Raw genomic sequence first — 16,904 nt, 5'->3', positions numbered from 1 at the left:
AATTCATATCCTTCATCATAAATTAGTTCAGTCGAAAATACCTCCTTATTTTAAAGATCAGTCTGTACCAATAATTTCTTATACCTATAACAAACCAATTGCAACTTAAAATTTTCAATTACAAACACATTTTGCAGGATCTCAACATTGACGACTTCAAGTCTAAACCTCCTGATTCCACCTGTGCTAGTTCCTAATTCACATATAATCCGGCTGGCCACGTTATTACCGGAGACCTCAACAATGTCAATAACACTTCCCTGCAAAATTTGTTATTCAAAGGTCCGAAATATCGTGAGCCTAAATCCATCAATTGGAAATACAACTTCAAAATACTGATGGATTCAGTCGAGGATTATGCCAGGCAATGGGCTAAACGCGAGAAAGAAGACGTAGATACTCTTTCCGAATGGATTAAGGCTGTGAGGTCGTTGATACAAATCCGAAATTAAGAAACTAAATGGGTCTATCAATACCCACGCTACGTCAATTTTTAAAGACCCAAATGTTGCAAAACACTTGTCCTACCTCCATGAAAATATGTTGTCCTTGCAGATAAAGCCCCAAACAACATCGTTTTTGTGTGTAAATATCATTACATAAACTGCTTGATAAATGAATTAGGTATTTACAATTCATTTGTAAACTCAACATATACCCTCACGACACTTACCAAAGAGGAAATCCTGGATAATCATAGGTCTGTTCTATGTTCCTTTGGAATTTCAACCAAAGATGAAGAACTTGATCTTCCTTCACTGTATTGGATACCTAAACTACATAAGTGTCCTTACAAACAAGGGTATATTGCTGGGTCTTCCAAGTGCTCCATGAAACCTCTTTCTAAATTATTAACATCTATTTTATCAGCAATCAAAGCCGGGCTCCAAAGTTATTGTGAAACTGCCTATTCTAGAGGTGGCGTGAATCAGATGTGGATACTAAAAAATTCCAAAGATCTTTTAGAGTACATACAATCTAAGACTCTCTCATCTTGCAATAGTATTAAAACATTTGACTTTTCTACACTTTACACAAGTATTCCCCATTCCAAACTAAAAGACAAATTGAAAGAGTTGGTATTACTTTGTTTCATTAAAAAGAATGGCGAATGTAGATACAAGTATCTTGTCTTGGGGAGGGATAAATCCTACTTTGTGAGAATCATTCTGATTCAAACAAAAAATTCTCTGAAACTGACATTATCAAGATGCTGGATTTCTTGATTGACAACATATTTGTTACGTTTGGAGGACGTGTTTTTCAACAGACTGTCGGAATTCCAATGGGAACCAATTGCGCCCCTCTTCTTGCCGACTTGTTTCTTTATTATTATGAGGCTGACTTCATACAGGAACTTCTTAGGAAGAAAGATAAGAAGTTAGCAATATCCTTTAACTTTACGTTCCGCTATATAGATGATGTTCTCTCACTAAATAATACAAAATTTGGTGACTATGTTGAACGAATCTATCCCATCGAACTACAGATACAGTTAAGTCTGCCTCATATCTTGACTTACATCTAGAAATTGACCATGAGGGTCGGTTGAAAACAAAACTTTACGACAAAAGAGATGATTTCAGCTTCCCAATTGTGAACTTTCCATTTCTATGTAGCAACATTCCAGCAGCGCCTGCATTGGAGTATATATCTCCCAATTGATAGGATATTCCCGGGCTTGTATTTCCTATCATGATTTCCTTGATAGAGGATTGCTGCTCACAAGGAAGCTATTAAACCAAGAGTTCCAAATGATGAAGTTAAAATCATCCCTTCGTAAATTTTACGGACGCAATCACAAGTTGGTTGACTGTTATGGAATAACCGTTTCACAGATAATATCGGATATGTTCCTTATGTCATAACTACAATACCCTTCCCTTTTCACGAATGTGACCTACCGAATTAGACTATTTACCAGATTTGTAATAACATAAGCAACATGATGGGTGCCACATGTGAAGCAGGAACACCTGAGATCACCCTAAGTTTTTGGTGGGGTTCGTGTTGCTTAGTCTTTAGTTTTCTATGTTGTGTCATCTGTACTATTATTTGTCTGTTTGTCTTTTTATTTTTGGCCATGGCGTTGTCAGTTTGTTTTCGATTTATGAGTTTGACTGTCCCTCTTTTTCAGTCATATACAACATAGATCTTATGATGCATGAGTTTGTTACAGTGGTAATCCAGTCATATATAACATAGATCTTATGATGCATGAGTTTGTTACAGTGGTAATCCAGTAATACGCAATATAGATCTTATGATGCATGAGTTTGTTACAGTGGTAATCCAGTCATATATAACATAGATCTTATGATGCATGAGTTTGTTACAGTGGTAATCTAGTCATATATAACATAGATCTTATGATGCATGAGTTTGTTACAGTGGTAATCCAGTCATATATAACATAGATCTTATGATGCATGAGTTTGTTACAGTGGTAATCCAGTAATACGCAATATAGATCTTATGATGCATGAGTTTGTTACAGTGGTAATCCAGTCATATATAACATAGATCTTATGATGCATGAGTTTGTTACAGTGGTAATCCAGTCATATACAATATAGATCTTATGATGCATGAGTTTGTTACAGTGGTAATCCAGTCATATACAATATAGATCTTATGATGCATGAGTTTGTTACAGTGGTAATCCAGTCATATATAACATAGATCTTATGATGCATGAGTTTGTTACAGTGGTAATCCAGTAATACGCAATAGCCATTATGATGCAGGAGTTTGTTGCAGTGTTTATTTAGGCATATATGCCATACACCCTTATGATGCATGAGTTTCTAACAGGGTTAACCTATGCTTATTTGTCATGGGCCTTATGCTGCATAAGTTTGTTACCAGATAATCCAGACGTTAATGCCATAAACCTTATGATACACATTGTTAGCTGTCCTTTAGATAATTAACTGAATATATATATTATATAAGTTCAAAATCTTAAATCGGGGAGTGAGGCATATGAATTGTTTTTGTGTACTTATTTTTCACCTTATTTATTTCTAAAACTGACATAAAGACATTAGGAAGACCCTTGATTCTTTGATTGACAGCATATTTGTTATATTTTGTGGACATTTTTATTAAACAGACAGTCTACATTCCAATGAAACCAATTGTCGTCTCTTCTAACTGATTAGTTCCTTTATTTGTATGAGGCAGAGGACATATAACGGCTACAAAAGATGAATGAAAAAAAGCTATCATACTGATCCTTTAACCTCATGTACATAGATGATGTCTCATCGCTGAATAATTTATAGATTGGTGAATATGTTGATTCTAGCAGGTGTCTTGGTCTGTTGTGAAAGATACTTCCACTCATAATATAGAAGCCAGCTAACGTTTAACAAACACCAATCAATCAATGTCAATCAAAATGTAGACTTTTTTCAGGGAGAGGAAGTTATGGATAAATAAAGTTGCATAAAGCAATTTCAACTTTTTATATTCCAACAGCAGCTACATATGGAGTATATATGTTACAGTTCGTACAATTTTCCAGAACTTTTCTATAACAATCATTAATGAGATACTTCTGCAGCAAATGTTCTTCAAGGCAAAATTGAATATTTTATCGATTAATTGTTTGCTTATATCCAGTGGCAAATGTTTTATGTTCAGTTTGTTGAAACAGATAATCTTGCCCTTTTCTTCGTCTTGGACATCATCGAATGAGACTCGTCACTGTATGTTTGCTTATCATGAACAAGACATGATCAGATATGGTGCCACTTATGAAGCAGACGCTGCTTCACTCAAAAGTTTTTAGGTGTGGTTTATGTTGTTAAAATTTCAATTTTCTATGTATCCTGTGTGAATTGTTAAATGTATTTTTTTTATCTTTTGGGCAGGGTGTTGTCTCCTTCGGCAAATGGTTTATGTACGCCATCTTGGTATGTTCCTGCTTTGTTACATTAATGGATTAAAGAAAGTTTCACAAAAATGACAGTTTTCTGATCGTTTGGAGCCATCAAAGGGGGGTTGTAAGAATAAGCCCATTTGGTCATTGATTATAGCAAGTACCTTACAATTACTCTACCAAGTAAGTTTGCTAATAATAAATCTTCATTATCATGCATTACATCGATCAAGAGAAAACAATTGCATAATATAGTAAATATATTATTGCAGTGATGAGACATGCTCAGTTATTTTCACATTTGATGTACGTACAAAATTTACGGTTCTTAATGTAATCGTTTGTTTTGTCAATTAAATAGTTAACTTGACTGGAAAGGATGTAAACCCCTCCCTAGAACTAACGACCTAAATTTTAAGTCAGATTATGTGCGATTTAATTGTGGTTTTTTTTGTGGTTTTTTTTTAGACTTTTATTAAATATTTGACTGACATTTTCAATCATATTCAATATATCTAGTATGGTTTCCGATTGGTCAAAGTAATAATAAAATATAATGCCAACAGCTATTACTCATGTCTTTTTTTTTTATCTTCACTCTCAAAAAATATGCAATCGATGGTCAAGTGGACTTTGTGTAGTTTGATGACATCTCGTTAAACATGAACTGTTTCTGTTTCAAGGCAATATTCTACTTTTATATAACTCTCTAATCACAACAGATACCACAACAAAATATATAATAACAGCAATGTTTCTTAATTTCGTCACACGTCACATCATCGATTGACATAAACTCTTCTGTGCAGGAGGAGGAATCGTTACTTGGTTGGATAGATTCGTATGTTCTACAAAAAAGTAATTAACAGTTGCTATTGTATTAAAACAATGATCAGGCTTTTATACAGTATATCCGAGTTTCCCCTTAAGATAAACATATCGTCATGATAAACCAAATCGTGTTAAAATTTATTTAGCCAATTGTCATCTTTAGAGAGACAGTTTGGAGAGAATGGTTAATGGCGAGACCAAAAATAGGAAAATGATGCTATTTTTTTCGACTTATTTGGTTAACAATGTTGCTATGGAAGAGAGTGACTTTTGCTGAAAAAAGAAACTAGGTTTCTCTTATTTCAAGTTGGTCGGCCTTTCAACATTTTCAAGGGTTCGTAGGCCACTGGTGGCTCTTATTTATACGGAAACGCAAGTCTGTCGTATTGACGTCTATTTTGTTATTTTATCGTTTGGATGCTGTTTCATTGACGTATACCCATTCCCCCTTTTAATTCTTCTGGTATCATTGGTGAGTTTTTATAACCAGTGGGTCAATGTCACTTCTAGTGTACGTTTCTTGCAATATATTATCACCAGCCCAAAAAAACGTATAGTCAGCGTTGCTGCGTCGACATGAAATATCACAAATGCGGCTATTTTCTGTAAATTTATAAGTTCCTAAAATGTTAGATTTATCGAAACACTGAAGTCTCTATATATATTATCTGCAGTGACCTTGTGGATAGTTAACTAGGAACTGATAGTTAATAGTAAATACGTTTCAATTCTAATAGATTTGTGTTAAACGCGAAAAAAATTATAATTAAAAGAAAATTGAAAATATTTACGAATTTAAGAGAAAAAAAGGCGGAGGGCTAAAAAATTGTCCTGTCCGGACCCCAAGTACCTATGGCATAGATGGCGTTAGATTTAGCACATCTATTTAAAATATTTGGTTTTCAATGCTCTTCACTATCGTTATTTTTGCCTTCCCGCCGTTTTGATTCTAGTATCTCTTATTAGTTTTGTGTAGCTTGCGGCGTGTGTCGTGTGGCATACTTAATTATTAGCCGTGTCTTTGGTAAGTTTTTGAATTAATAATATAAAGATTCGATCTGTTTTCTATTGGATTTGTTCAAGATGATAGCTTGTCCAATAGCTAACATTTTGTACAATATTAGTTTGAAATGTTATTTCAATATTTAGAGAACCGTAAACTCAAATGTATAGATCCCTTACAGAGTAACAATCGAACAACCATATCTAACTTGGAAAAGATTAGTATGCGTCAACAGCATATAAGCATCTCCTTTAGCAATAATAAATCAATAATGTATAACCCTAGAATTATGAGGGCTATGCTATGGAATATAGTCAATTGTATAGTGTTATCTATGGTTGCTCGGTTAAACTTTTAATTTTGGGAAGACACTAAATATTTTGACAATATATTAATTTTAATTGCGCTTATTCCATAAGAAGTATTGAATATTTCTCACATGTCTTTCTGTTCTGACTATTGTAGTATACTATATTTGTTTCTATTCTGACTATTGTAATAGACTATAAAATTGAGAATGGAATTTTATTTGTTTCTGTTCTGACTATATTAGTAGACTATTTTATTTGTTTCTCTTTGATTATCTATATTGTGAACGGTTTATTTCACATCATTTCCTTATTTGAGATACGAGGTAAATCTAGGACCACAGCGGTTGTTTCTGGAATACGCTTCATCAATTTTAAAAGTGGTCGATACTAACAAAATTTAAAGCCAGAAATATCAAACGATGGAGACTCACCGAGGGCACTAAAAATGAACAGCCCATACGTATATCGGGTCAATTTTGCATATGGGAGATGTAGCATATTAACATAATTTCATGAACTGGAAATTTACAAGCAAATACATCATTGATTATAATGCCAATACCTAAATACTGTTTCCTCAATTCATTGTTATATGGTAGGTGTGCTAGTATTGAAACTAAAAACGGTACACGAAGGGGGAAAATGATTCATAATGTAAAATATATTGTCATTTGTACTCACTTAGAATCGTTGTCATGGATACACATCACTGAGGGTTCAAATGTTACTGGATATGGTTTCATATCTTTTGGATTATATCCTTGGTACATACAAAAACGTTCGAAAAATGGTGCTTGGTCGTAATAAACAGTTATTTCTTGTTGTCTTATTTCGTGTTGAACAAGCTGTGTTTGTGGTTTAACTGCTCTTTGGAGACTCTGTGTTGTTTGACAATCGACATCTCTTATCTGTGGATGTTTTGTTATTTCGTTATGATACACATTTTCACTAGCTTTACTGTTTCTCGGTGGAGGTAGAGGTGGTGGTAATGGGATTGGGAGAGGTGGTGGCGGAGGAACCGTCCTATCTGATTGGTCAAAATGAGCAACTGGTAGCACTGGTTGAGCTATGCCTTTTTCGATTAAACTAGCCCGCATCTGAAAAAAAGTTCGAACTGATAAACGAATTATAAATTGGAGATGACGATGATCTGGAAAAAAAAATGCGTCAAACTAATTCGATTCAAGGAATTGTAAATGATGATGATGATGATGATGGATTTATCTCCAACGTCCAGTGACAAATATTGCATGCATATCAGGATCGAAACATATTAATGTGATGTAAATATAAGCCCTGCTTTGTACTAAATCGACATAATGACTTGGATTTTTAACCTGCTAGATCACAAAGTATCAGTCCATAGAAAGACGTGCCATCATCTTCGAACACAGTATTCTGACTCCAAGTAACAATGCTTTGCACTTATCACTTAATCAGGATTGTTGTTTCTTCAAAACAAAGCAGACAAAAAGAATAGGCCTTTTCATGCCAAAATTACTGTCTCCGTTTCAAGATTCTACTGTACTCTGATCCCACGGTAAAAACGCAGTTTGAACTAATAAGTACAGTGTGCAAATATGTTAAACGATTAATAAAAGCACAGAAAAATATTAACCCGAATAAAGGATATCAAAACATTGCTAGACCACACATTAGATTTATTAATAATTCACCAAAAAGGATTACATTGAATATATTTAATTGCTTTACTTGATCGTATATCCCTTCCCTTTATTACAAAAATGCAGAACAAAATTTTGTTTTCAATTCTTTTGAAGGACAGCCGGACATACGTTTACACCAAGCTCATTTTAATGACTTCTTTATCATTATATTATATTTCACTTTGTGCTTCTTTTTGATTTAACACACGGCATTGGATTCATATAGAATATTTAGTCTGTAATTAAAAACTGCGTTAAAAAATCTTACCACTGTCTTCTAGGCTGGACATAAAAAAATATAATGAAAATAATAAGCAGACCAATATAGTTATTGTGTTCATGAATCAATCACATTTATATTATTATTACATTGAATGACATAAAAGTAATCGATTACATGTAATTAATAAGTTTATGTAATTGCCATGATTAAAATCAGATAAAACAATGTATTGTGGTTTTTAGTCCAATGTTATTGACAATGTTGTTGTGACCTGAGGGTCGTCAAACGTGTCTGATCAGCATGCAACAGATAGTATTTATAACGTGTACAAAATTATACATCTTGAACATAAAAAGTCGCAGCAGCCATTATACACAGTGATTTGATGTTGGAAAACGTGGTTCGTTTCAAATATTCTTTTAATCAGTGCGTACTACACGAGTAGGTCCAAACCATTGAGATGTGGATGTTGTTCAGATTTAATATCCATAGGCTAATGATAGAAACAAAATGTTTCTTTTACTTTTTAATAAATATCTTAGAAGAAATGTAGGCATGGGATCACTGACAATGTTATTTTCCAAATATTTTTATTTCCAAGGGGAATATTTCCTGTAAAATAGCTGACCAGCACTCTTTAAGACCTCAGTTACTGATAAATGCCTTTCATAAAACAATTAATTGCAAGCACTCTCATGCCTACATTTCTTGTAAATTTTTTTTGAAATTAATTTTGAAGTTTTATGTCAGCAATGTCTAGGACGAGTTCGAAAAATCATCATATAGAATTTATATTTCAAAGGGGCATAGCTCTTCTAAAAATAGATGTTTGGCACTGATTTTTAAATTTGTCCAAGACATTGCTGATATAAACCTATGATATAAATTTCATAAAAGTCTGGCAAGAATTGTACACATGAGACTTATAAAGACGGACAGACGGACGGACGCCCGGTACTTTTATGTCCCCGCAACGCGTCGCGCGAAGCATAATTAACTGTTATCTGAAATTCATTGAAAGATGTTGGCATCGAAATGAGTTACAAGTTACAGATCAAAATTTTATATATGTGACTTACACGGTAAACGCTTTGCATACAACATATACAGTTTGAACGTACACAAGATAAGGAAATGTCGAAAACATCATTTTCTATTGACAATTCTTAAGCCAATGATAAGTGCCCCTCGCCATCCTCGGCCTTGCAGCAATTACATATCTACGTTTTATGTTGCACATGATGTTTACTGAGAACATCATTAATAGCTGAATCATTTCATATATACGCAGATAAATAAACAGGTAAGATTTACTATTTATTGAAATAATTCGCTATTATTTTCTATTCTTAATTGTATTCAAATCAATGCTCTGTTTATTCCTTTGTAAGGTACTTGATTTTTGTTCCCATTTTTATATTTACCAAAGTCTATACCATGATCCACACCCTATTACCGTCTTTCGTTACGGCAGATACAATAGGTAACACAGATCAAAATCTGCACGATAGCCAAAACAATTGTTTATAGTAACAATCGGGAACACAGATCCTATGGTATCTGCCTAACCTATAGCCCGTAATATGGTGTGTAGTCAGTTTATATTTCCAAATGAATTCCGATTCTGCCTCGGACATCTAGAAGATGATATGACACCGTGGGCACAAGAAATTTAAGACAAAAATCAAAAATGACAAGCGACTGGTAAAAATATGTTTTATAGGAGTAACCAAGAAATAAGCGCGATTCCTTTTATCGAATCATTTTTTATGTTTGATTTACTTTAAATATGAATTAACTTTAAAGCTAGCGAGAAGTGGTTTGTTATGTGGCGCTAAACATCCGAGTTTTTCGCCAAAAATGTCTAAATGTTGACGTTATTTAGGCATCTGTTTATATAGATTGATCGTTGTTATTCGTAGAAATTTTTTTTTATAATTCGTATGCATATTGCAGAATTATAACATTATTGATATTTTATTTATTCGGACGATGAAGGTGCATTGCTACAAATGTTTAAACCTTAACGAACCAGTAAACTTTTCATAAAGGGACAAGACTTATTTATGACAAATAACCTATGGCATGAACATCAATACATATCACAACGCCCACTAATATAAACTACTACAACAATAATTGGTACGGTACAGGTAAACACATGAAGCTGACGATTCATTGATAAAAGTGTCGATGGTCGTATTATTCAGGTTTTAATCATCTTACTATTTTGTCCAATTTTCTAAAAGTAGCATCGTGCGATATCTGTCAAATCAGGATCAAAGGTAAAAGATGAACGATCCAAGATTTTGAAAGATGTTAGCTTCAAATATTGTTTTAACTTATGATAATGACAGAAAACACAAAAAAAAACAAGTACAACAGGGTGCAGCAATTACTAATCGATTGCCTATTATATTTTCCTGAAAACAGTTTCAATAACCAAGTTATAAGTAATCGTAGCTAACTATATACAAAGCCGTAGCGGAGGGGGCATTAAAAGTCTTACCCTTGTCCGTCTGTACGTACGTCCGTCCGTACGTCTCAAAATTGGTTTCCGTTCTCTAACTTTAGTTTGCTTCAACCAAATATTATGAAACTTATACAAAATGCTTATTACCACAAAACACAGATCAAGATTGAATTTTGGTGGCGTCACTTAAACCGTTCTAGAGTTATGCTCCTTTACAAATGGAAAAATTGCTGATATTTTTGTTTCCGTTCTCTAACTTTAGTTTGCCTCAACCAAATGTTATGAAACTTATACACAATGCTTATTACCACAAAACACAGATCAAGTTAGAATTTTGGTGGTGTCACTTTAACCGTTCTAGAGTTATGCCACTTTACAAATGGAAAAATTGCTTAATTTTTTGTTTCCTTTCTCTAACTTTTAAATTAGTTTGCCTTAACCAAATGTTATGAAACTTATACACAATGCTTATTACCACAAAATACAGATCAAGATGGAATTTTGGTGGTGTCACTTTAACCGTTCTAGAGTTATGCCCCTTTACAAATGGAAAAATTGCTTAATTTTTTGTTTCCTTTCTCTAACTTTTAAATTAGTTTGCCTTAACCTAATGTTATGAAACTTATACACAATGCTTATTACCACAAAATACAGATCAAGATGGAATTTTGGTGGTATCACTTGTACTGTTCTAGAGTTATGCCCCTTTACAAATGGAAAAATTGCTGAATTTTTCTTTTCTGTTCTCTAACTTAAGTTTGCCTCAACCAAATGTTATGAAACTTATACACAATACTTATTACCACAAAACTCAGATCAAGTACAAATTTGGGTAGAGTCTCTTTTAACGTTCTTCAGTTTTGTCCCTTTATAACTTTATATGATATGCAAGCGGAGGCATCATCTGTGTCCCATGGACACATTCCCCATTTATTTTTTAATTAAATTCTTCACAGAACCTGGTTTTCTCTATTGTTTATGATACAAAGAATTCTCACTCATGCAATAAGTATCAGATCTAAAATTATATTTTGTCAAAAACTGTATAAGGATAACGTTCCGGTATCAAGAAGAAAAAATCATGTGTATAGAAGTACATGTATAATTCTGACAACAGGGAAATGTTTTCATAAAAACAATATAGGTTAAAACAGAGATAGCTTCCTTGTGTTGTGCTTGTTTTTCTTAAATAAGCATTTTTTATCAAGAGTTTTCATATTGTTTTCAGTAAATTTTAGATTAGAATTGAACAAAAAGGCACTTGGAACAAGTGTTTTTGCACTTTTTTTCAACAGGAAGTTTCTCACTCTTTGTTTTAATTACCTCTGTTTTTTAGTTTTAAATAAAAACGAATTAATACTGCACGTAAATAGAGACTGGTTGATATGTTTGGGCTTTGAAATAACTTTCAGTAACTACAAGTACTCTAAACTCGATATGTATATCTCTTGTCTTTTTGTTAGTTGTTTTTGGGCTCAGTACCGATAATATGAAATATTAAAGCTTGCTGATTTTTACAATAATTATTGCGTCTTACGATGTGCTGTAACCCCACTTTGCCAGGTTAGGGGATTGTTCGGCGCTCAAAAACACCGTCACCTTCTTTATATGCCTGTTCCAAACAATAAGCCTGTAATCCAGTGGTTGTTTTTTATTTGTTGTTTTTGCATAAATCAGGCCGTTGCTTTTCTCTTTTTTCATTGTTTCCCATTTTGTGACACCCAGGGGCGTTTTATAGCTTACTATAAGGAATGGGTTTTGCCTATTGTTGAAGGTCGTATGGCGATCTGTGGTTGTCTACATCCCCGTCCTTTGGTCTCTGGTGGATATTTGTCTCATTGGCAGTCATACCACATTTACTTTTTTATATATAGGGCAGCAGAAAGTGTAGTAATCTCCAATAAAACATTGGTAAGGTCCATATTACTATTTATCAGATTAAAATTTTGTACGCTCGTGATCATTTGAACAAAATCATATTAAGTTTTATTGAAATCAATCAGATTTTCTCAGAGAACTTAATGTTACGAATTGTTCTACTGCTTTATGGTAGTAAAGGTAATAAAATGCTCCGCTGGGCGCAGCTTGATACGACCGCAGAGGTCGAACCCTGAACAGTTGGGGCAAGTATGGACACAACATTCAAGCTTGATACAGCACTGAATTTTGATTGTAATTAAATATTTGATACAGCATATGTTTCTGACACAGAATGAATGTGGTCTAAGAACTCAAAAAATTTTAATTTACCTATTCAAACCATATCATTATTATTTGCTTTTATATATAATTCAGAAATAACCAATTTAAAATGGAAAATTTTAAAGAAAAAAAAGGGGAAAAAAAATCCACTCCCAAATTTTTTTAACCCCTTATGATTCATCACCCCCAAACTCAATACCAGCCTTCCCTTTGTGGTATGGTACCTTGCAGTACAATTTCAGAGAGATCCATACACTTGAACACAAGTTATTGTCTGGAAACTAGAAAAATGCTTGTTTTTTGGCCTCTTTTTGGCCCAAAAGTCCTAAACGTTTAGGGCAATTACCCCCAAACTCAATTCCAGCTTTCCCTTTGTGATATGGAACCTTGTAGTACATTTTCAGAAAGATCCATACACTTGCACACAAGTTATTGTCATGAAACTAGAAAAATGCTTGTTTTTTGCCCCTTTTTGGCCCCTAATTCCTAAAATTTGGAGGCAATTACCCCCAAAATCAATCCCAGCATTTTCTTTGTGATATGGAACCTTGTGGTACAATGTCAGAGAGATCCATACACTAACACACAAGTTATGTCTGGAAGTTACAAAAATGCTTATTTTTGGCCCCTTTTTGGCCCCTAATTCCTTAACTATTGGTACCATAACCACCAAAATCAATCTCCACCTTCCTTTTGTGATATTGAACCTTATGGTAAAATTTCATAGAGATCCATTCACTTAAACTAAAGTTAGAGTGCGAAAACCAATGTGTCTTCGGACGACGACGAAGACGACGACGACGACGCCAACGTCATACCAATATACGAGTGCAAAATTTTTGCGGTCGTATAAAAACTATTCAAATCTATACTTTAACTTAACATTCCCAATTAATGTTCTTTCATGTAGCTCTTCATAAATATAAAAATATGAAAATGTGGTATGATTGCCAATGAGACAACTCTCCACCAGAGACCAAATCAACTATAGGTCATCGTAAAAGGCCCCGAAATGACAAATGTAAATTATTTCAAACGAGAAAACCAACGGCCTGATTTATGTACAAAACAATAAGCGAAAAACAAATATGATATACACCAACAAACGACAACCACTAAATTACAGGCTCCTGACTTGGGACAGGCACATACAGAATGTAGCGGGGTTATAGATGTTTGCGAGCGTCCAACTCTCCCCTAAACTTTTTAGAGTTTGTTCATATGTTGTGCTGTGACACTGGTATAACTACCACAACATATGAACAAACTATAAAAATCAGTTGAAAAGGGCCTTACTCATCAAACCGATACAAAGCAGAAAAACAAGTTAAAAAACACAGACCGGGCGTGGTAGGATATTTATACATCCCCACAACAAAACAGATACTAAGTACAGATCTGAGAGTACTTGCAGTTACTGACAGCTAGTTCAAAGTCAATAACAACTAATAAAAAAATAATGTATTTTAAACTAAAATATCTATCAGTACACATCCAACATCCAATGGATTTAGTGTAAGAACGTCATTAACAGTCAGAGAAAAACACGACATTGTCAAAGTTCAAAACTTTCAATGTTTACGTTCATCAAAACCTATAAAAGAGAGGCGAAAGAAACCGAAGGGACAGTCAAGACTCATAAATCGAAAACAAACTGACAATGCCATGGCAAAAAAACAAAAAACGACCAAAAGACAAACAACAGTCTACAAAACACAACATAGAAAACTAAAGACTGATCAACTCGAACACCACCAAAAAACCGGGGGTGATCTCATGTGCATGTGACTAAGGATGGAAGGGTAAGCAGATCCTGCTTCACATGTGGCACCCGTCGTATTACTCATGCTAGTACAAACCCGGTGATAAGTCTAATTCGGTAGGTCACATTCGAGGAAAAGAGATCGGGATTGCGGTTACGATAATTGGAACACATCCGTCGTATCTGTGAAACAGATATTCCTTAACGGTCAACCAACTCGTTATGGCGTTTGTAAAATTTTTGAATGGATGACTTCAATTTCACCACTTGAAACTCTTGGTTTAATAGCTGCCCTGTAAGCAGCAATCCTCTATTAAGGAAACCATGCTAGAAAATGCAAGCTCTGGAATATAGTATCAACTGGGAGATATAAATAAGTTTAAATTGAAAACAAATGGGAGATATATATATATACTCCATATGCAAATGCTGCTGGAATGATGCTTCACAGAAATGAAAAGCTCAGAATTGGAAGCTGAAATCATCTCTTTTCTCGTAAAGGTTTTTCTTGACGGACCCTCATTTCCAATTTATTGATGCAAGTCAAGATTTTAGGCAGACTTAACTGTTTCTGTTGGCTTCTTTATTTCAAGTTCGATAGGATAGATGATGCGTTGCATGAATTGTACTTGCGGAGCTTATGAGCAGAAGTACGGAAAATAAAAAGACAAACGAACAGAAAAATTGGTTGATTCTTAAATATTCCAAAACTGATTTGAGGCATATAATCAACTTGAATACAGCAGCTAGCTTACATCCGAATTATTTAAGTATATTTGTTATTCCTTATCTTCATGCAAATACTCTTTTTAACAGAAATGTTACCGCATCTCTGTAAAATCTATTTTTAGAAATTACTTCAGCAAACATAATAACTCTTCGACAGATTTTGAATTGAATATATACTTATAGAACAATGTCATATGGACAATATGGTCAACCTCCTTATAATCCAAACTCCCAGAGTTACGGATGTCCAGGATATGGTCCCCCACAGCCATCCTATCCATATGGACAAGGCGGTGGATATCCACAGCAACCGTATCCTCAGCCATATTATGCACAGCAACCACAAACGTAAGTTACGATATGAATTAAAACATATAATTGTATATGTTAATCACATGCAAAAACCTTTGTTTTAAAGTTCTGCCTAACTCAGGCAAAAATGACTATTTATCACAGTCGTGGCTTATTTTATAACCAGATTGATACACCATATTTATTCAAATTTATTTTGATTAACCAAACAGTTTAGAAAGGTGGCAAATTATAGTCGTACTCTCAATAAGTCTCCGACAGACCTCATCGATACTCTTACTTAGAATATTTGATTACAAATTTGTTGAAAGGCGTCTTAAGGAGAGACAAAGAACTTGATTATACCGAGGACGTACGTTGTTACTGCTATCTTCACGTTAATATCACTTGTCACAGCCACTTGTCTCTGACAAAAATTCCTATATTCCTTAATATAGTGTTATATTAAGGTATGTACGGATCAAATTTGAGGGACAAGTGACTGTGGTTAATTAGCACCAACATGATTTTTAACAAATACATTTTGGTTGACCATACGCATTGTTGTAACAATTGTTCCGGGACCAATAAAGAACGCTTTGAACTCCCCAACATATTTCACTTAGCCAAAATCCCAACACAGTCTTCGGGCAGCAGAAACATTTTGTATGTAACCAGATGTTACGTATCACCATCCATGCCTATCACTCTTTACAGGGAAGTTTGTTTTTATTAAAACAAGAGGACCAAGTGCTTGTCTATAAATTTCAGTTGGTAAATTACAATCTCTACATATGATATATATGGGACATAATGGTCATACTTTTAATTATGATATCTTGTTTTATTACAGAGTAGTGGTACATGACAGGGATAAGAAAAAAGATGGCTGTCAGTCGTGTCTGTATGCTTTACTAGCCGTTCTTTGCTGTTGTTGTCTCTGTGATATGTTAGACTGATGTAGAAACATTTGTAATCGGATAATATTTGTTATTTAAGAATATTGCAATAACTTTACATGGATAATACTTGAACTTTACTTTATTCAGAGTATTTGATTAAGGATGAGTCTTTCTTAAATATGATCATAAGCAAGAAATATAAAAAAAACATATATTGTATCAGTAGTTATATTGATATGAATTTAGATTAAATTCAGAATGTATACTATCTTCGAAATATAGAGCCTTTCTTCGTGTACCACACAGATCAGATAAATGACAAACACTATATATATCTGCTTACTCTTATTTTTGGTATGATAGATATTTGTTTCATTATGAATAAAGCTGTATTGTATTGTTTTGTTTTTAAAACTATAATATATGATTTATTAATTTCGATGAAAATCATAGAGCGGAATCCAAATAACGCTGATTGTCACCCTTTCTTTATAATTGCAAATTACAGATGTCTTGGATTTGTTTGTTGTACAAATTACCAATAACTTATTTTGTACAATACATGGACCTCATACTAATTATAATCTTATTGAAGATGATTCACCCAAAATTGGATGTTTATTA

At 33.8% G+C, this 16,904-nt stretch overlaps 1 protein-coding gene and 2 long non-coding RNA genes across 3 annotated transcripts in view; 1 reads left to right on the top strand and 2 right to left on the bottom strand.

Moving 5' to 3' along the window:
• Positions 1–4,191: 4,191 nt before the first annotated feature.
• On the bottom strand, positions 4,192–7,128 carry LOC127727722 (uncharacterized). The gene is made up of 2 exons (XM_052234837.1): positions 6,713–7,128; positions 4,192–4,734 (listed from the first exon to the last, which is right to left on the bottom strand). Exons 1-2 carry the CDS (start codon positions 7,126–7,128, stop codon positions 4,596–4,598), a joined length of 555 nt encoding a protein of 184 aa, XP_052090797.1. The 3' UTR covers positions 4,192–4,595.
• A 1,995-nt stretch (positions 7,129–9,123) lies between these two features.
• Positions 9,124–16,680, top strand: LOC127728488 (uncharacterized). Its single transcript, XR_007994135.1, has 3 exons — positions 9,124–9,224; positions 15,210–15,435; positions 16,232–16,680. It is a non-coding gene; the product is annotated as an uncharacterized LOC127728488 (long non-coding RNA).
• Positions 12,922–16,904, bottom strand: part of LOC127728497 (uncharacterized) — a 42,184-nt gene continuing 38,201 nt past the window's right edge. Inside the window, exon 2 of the long non-coding RNA XR_007994145.1 lies at positions 12,922–13,143. This is a non-coding gene — a long non-coding RNA (uncharacterized LOC127728497). The remainder of the gene's footprint in view (positions 13,144–16,904) is intronic.

The sequence above is a fragment of the Mytilus californianus genome, unplaced genomic scaffold (assembly GCF_021869535.1).
Source record: "Mytilus californianus isolate M0D057914Y unplaced genomic scaffold, xbMytCali1.0.p SCAF_2, whole genome shotgun sequence".
Taxonomy (NCBI): domain Eukaryota; kingdom Metazoa; phylum Mollusca; class Bivalvia; order Mytilida; family Mytilidae; genus Mytilus; species Mytilus californianus.
The sequence above is the reverse complement of the archived record's forward strand: the minus strand, read 5'-3'. Positions and strand labels throughout refer to the sequence as shown.